This window comes from Glycine soja, chromosome 17 (assembly GCF_004193775.1).
Source record: "Glycine soja cultivar W05 chromosome 17, ASM419377v2, whole genome shotgun sequence".
In the NCBI taxonomy this organism is placed as follows: Eukaryota; Viridiplantae; Streptophyta; class Magnoliopsida; order Fabales; family Fabaceae; genus Glycine; species Glycine soja.
In genome coordinates, this window is record NC_041018.1 from 33930952 (window position 1) to 33935809 (window position 4858).

General features: G+C 40.1%; 1 protein-coding gene across 1 annotated transcript; it reads right to left on the bottom strand.

Moving 5' to 3' along the window:
• Window positions 1–1018: 1018 nt before the first annotated feature.
• On the bottom strand, window positions 1019–1591 carry LOC114391670. Its single transcript, XM_028352647.1, has one exon. It carries the CDS (start codon window positions 1589–1591, stop codon window positions 1019–1021), a length of 573 nt encoding a protein of 190 aa, XP_028208448.1.
• Between the last annotated feature and the right edge of the window lie 3267 nt (window positions 1592–4858).

A 4858-nucleotide genomic window follows, 5' to 3' on the forward strand; every position in this document is an offset into this window, starting at 1 on the left:
GAATACTGGACAACCCTCATATTGTTGATAAAAGGCTTTAAATACACTGTGGCTAATTTCTGTATGGTTTTTTTAGGGTTATCATTTACTACTGCTAATTGGCGTTGTTGTGGAAGCGCTTTGATTATATCTTTGAAGCCTCGAACTCAGGTATTTATATGTTTGATTCAAAAACTAATTTGAAATTGTTGTTGTATGCATTACTGTTATATATGTAACTTATGCTATGCCTGTCTACATGACCTTTCTTTCATTGGACTGATATGTTCATGCCTTCTGTATATATATGTTGTGACTACCATTGTCGTTCTCTCTGTCTTCTATTATGTTTTTTTTTATCAGCAAAATTATAATTTGTATTAATAACTGTGAGTACCAAAGGTACTAAATATACAAGTTAGAAACCAGCAGACTAGCAGAACCATAGGTCCTACGAATCAGGTGCCAATCTAAATAGAATACAATAACCCTGCACTGCTACCCTAATCAAAAAATGCTGTTGATAAATTACTAGACCAATAGTTGTAGGGCTGGGCAAAGCCTTTCTCCAGCTGTCTTCTCCGTAAATTCCCTTTAGTTGGGATTCTATCTTTGATCAATCGGCAAGCAAATGTTTTTTTTTTTATCAGCAAAGATAAATATATTATATTGAAATAAAGTACCAGAGGTACTAATTACAAAGGTATGGACTATTATATGTAGTACATAAGTAGTCTAATAGGTCTACTTGTGTAGTGTACAAGTATTTCTGAAACTATGTGCACTCCCTCTACAAAAACAAAAAGCCTTGTCTAATATTACTTGACCACTGATTATAGTGGACTATGAAGTCCTTCTCAAATTGTCTAAGCCAAGTCCAAATTATAAAGATAGCATCTTCAAAAAGCCGATTAGTATCAAATTCTGCATTTGCAAACAAAATTCTGTTTCTGAGCTTCCATATAGAAATGTGCTGCATGAAGTGTTGTTTCGGGCTGAAGGGGAAAGCGCCTTTGATATTCATCCATGACATTGATTCCTACCAAATTGGTTGGATTTTGATGCAATGAATAAATAGGTGAGATTCATCTTCCATAGCTCCACTGCAGAAAGGGCAAAGCATATTGTTGATATGTATGTTCCTTTTTCGCAGATTCTCCTTTGTGGGCAGTCTGCCCTTGCATAATCTCCAAGCGAATATCGCAATTTTGCTTGGTATCTTTGTCTTCCATAGTTCCATACTCCAATCCTCCTTCTGGCCACCAGCAATTTCCTCCCATATCAGATTGTAGGCGCTGCGAGTTGTGTAAATCCCTGATGAATCTCCTATCCACTCCCAAATGTCAATTTGCTGTTGCTGTATGCTTTGTCCTTGTACCTCCCTAAGGAAACTGATGGCAGTATCAATTTCATTGTCAAAAAGCAGTCTTCTCCATGAAAAATTCCATTCCCAGCCCGTGTCATTTTGAGTTCCCATCTGCCTAATGGTGTGATTCTGCTGTGAGGATATAATAAACAACCTGGGGTACCTTTCTGCTAGCGACTCCTCTTGATTAATCCACTTATCTGTCCAGAATCTAACTTTCTCTCCATCCCCCACCTTCCACCTCATGTTATTTTGAATAACCAGTCCCTGTTGAGATTGATTGAAAGCTTGTTTTACATTCCTCCACCAAACACATTGTTTTGCTGAATTTCCTGTTTCTTCAAGGTTCCTCCATCCACCATATTTGGAATTCAAAACTCTGGTCCACAGCTCACCATTTTGTTGCATTAATAGCCCCTATAGGTATGCCAAGATACACAAAAAGAAGAGTTAAGCAGCTGCAGTTCAAGTACTTTGCTGCATCATGCTTCCATTGATCAGAAATCCCGAAAGCTTCGAATCTACTCTTAGCAAAATTGATTTTCAGACCCGATAGTTCAGCTTCAGATTCAAGCTTGTTAAGCTCAGCTTCTAACTTCTGGACCCTTTTAACACTGCATCGCTTTGTGTGCATCTTCAACACACACACACACATACACAGCCACACACCTACACACACACACACACACACACACACACAGAGAAACACATACACATTAAAGACAGAAACACACACACACACACACACACACACACACACACACACACAGAAACACACACACACACACACACACACAGAAACACACACACACACAGAAACACACACACTGACAGAAACACACACACTGATAGAAACACACACACACACACACACAGAAACACACACACACACACACATACACAGCCACACACACACACACACACACACAGAAACACACACACTGAAAAACACACACACACACACAAAAACACACACAGACACACACACACACACTGAAACACACCCACATACTGCAGATGCTGCAGAATTTGTGCCTTAAATAAGCTGCAGTGCTTATTTTTGTAAAAGCTACAGTGCTCGTACATAACTTCAATTAATTTGAATCTGCTTTGCAAATGCTGCAGAATTTCAGGCTTAACCAATTTAGGATTTTCCACTCAGAAACCATCAATTTGCAGCATGAAGACACCACTCCTTAGATTGACCAAAAGCTTGTAAAGCATTTATTTGATACTGCTTCCCTCATCATGTGGCTCATGATGTTTACAATTTAATGATCATTTGCTACCTTGCAATGAGACACACACAGATACACAAACACACACACATAGAGACAAACACACGCAGACACAAACACAAACACACACACACACATAAAGATACACACACACACATAGAGTCACGCACACATAAAGACATAGACAAAGACACAAACACACTGAGCCACAGACACACACAGAGACCCACACATAAAGACACACACACTGAGTCATAAACACACACATACACAAACACACTCACACACATGGACAGACACACACACACATAAAGAGACAAACACACACACACACACACACACAGAGATAAAGAGACAACCACAAACACACACACCCCCACACACACAGAGATAAAGAGACAAACACACACACACACACACACACACACATAAAGAGACAGACAAACACACAAACACACTGAGCCACAGACACACACACAAAGACACACACACTGAGTCACAGACACACACATACACAAACACACTCACACACATAGACAGACAGACACACACACACACACATAAAGAGACAAACACAAAACACACACACACACACACAACTGTTGATGTCCTTGTATGTTCTTGTACGTCATGAATGTTCTTGTATGTCATGAATGTTGTTATACGTGCTGAATGTAATTTGCTATATAAATAACTGTTGTTCATGCTGAGTGAACTGTAGATTCCCGTTTGAGACTGAATGCAATGATTCTTGCGGATAGTTTGCATTAGTCATTGTATTTAGTCTTGAATTGTCCGTTTGGACAGTTTGGGGAGACTTGTATTTTTATGTTAAACTCATTCGGTCAGGTTATTATTATTTTGATTAATTTGATGAAATTTCGGTTGAATGCATTTCAAGTTGTTCTCTGAGTGCATACTTGATTATCGTGAAATTCGTTTCACCGATGTCATGTCGTGTACTTGGAGACCAATGCGAAATGCTGCCGAAATTTACTCAAATTGTTCAAAATAATGCTAACCACGACGTTTGAGGCTAACATAAAAGACAATCTTCCTAAATGGGATAGGGCCACACCTATAAATAAAAAAATGAGATTTGCATGCATGGATTTGCTTAGATGGATCGAAGTTGGATCAATCAAAGTCGCATGAGCCCAGAATATGAGGATGGCGTCGAGCAGTTTTTGCAATTTGCTTTAGAAAGAGGTCGACCGAATGAAGAAGGAAAATATTATTGTCCTTGCATCAACTGTTTGAATGGAAGACGACAACTACTTGACGACATACGGGACCATCTATTGTGTGATGGGATGAAGAAGAATTACACGACGTGGATATGGCATGGTGAAGTGACTGACATGTATACTGGGTCCCAATCTGAACCGTTTGATGTAGAAATGGGAGATCGCTTGGAAGACATGATTCGTGACCTTGGACAAGAGTGTTTTCGACAAGCACATGCCCCTGTGTATAAAGGATTGCAGAGTGATTCAAAGAAGCCTTTGTATACAGGGTGCAAGAATTCCTTAACCCTGTTGTCTGCGGTGTTAAGTCTAGTTAATTTGAAGGCCAGGTATGGGTGGAGTGACAAAAGTTTCACCTCACTGCTTGAGGTAGTGCACAATCTGCTTCCAGAGGACAACACACTGCCTAAAAGTTACTATAAGGCAAAGAAGATATTGTGTCCCATGGCTATGGAGTATCAGAAGATTCATGCTTGCCCCAATGATTGCATACTCTACAGGCATGAATTCCAGGAAATGTCCAAATGCCCTGTCTGTGGGACTTCACGGTACAAAGTGAAGGATGAAGAGGAAAGCAATTATGATGAAAACTCCAACAAGGGCCCCCCAGCGAAGGTTTTGTGGTATCTTCCAATCATTCCAAGGTTTAAGCGTCTGTTTGCTAACGAGGATGACGCAAAAAACCTTACATGGCATGCAAATGGAAGGATTTCTGATGGAATGGTCCGTCATCCGGCTGATTGCTCCCTGTGGAAGAAGATTGATGGTTTGTATCCGGATTTCGGGAATGAGCCAAGAAATCTTAGACTTGGACTAGCCAGTGATGGAATGAATCCATATGGCACCTTAAGCACTCAACACAGTTCATGGCCAGTTCTGCTAGTAATTTACAATTTGCCTCCTTGGTTGTGCATGAAGCGAAAATACATGATGTTGTCTATGATGATATCGGGCCCAAGACAGCCAGGAAATGACATTGATGTTTATCTAAGTCCGTTGGTTGAAGATCTGAGAAAGTTGTGGGACGA

Coding starts and splice junctions, on each gene's coding strand:
- LOC114391670 (XM_028352647.1), bottom strand. CDS start 1,591: ATGAGGTGGAAGGTGGGGGATGGAGAGAAAGTTAGATTCTGGACAGAT.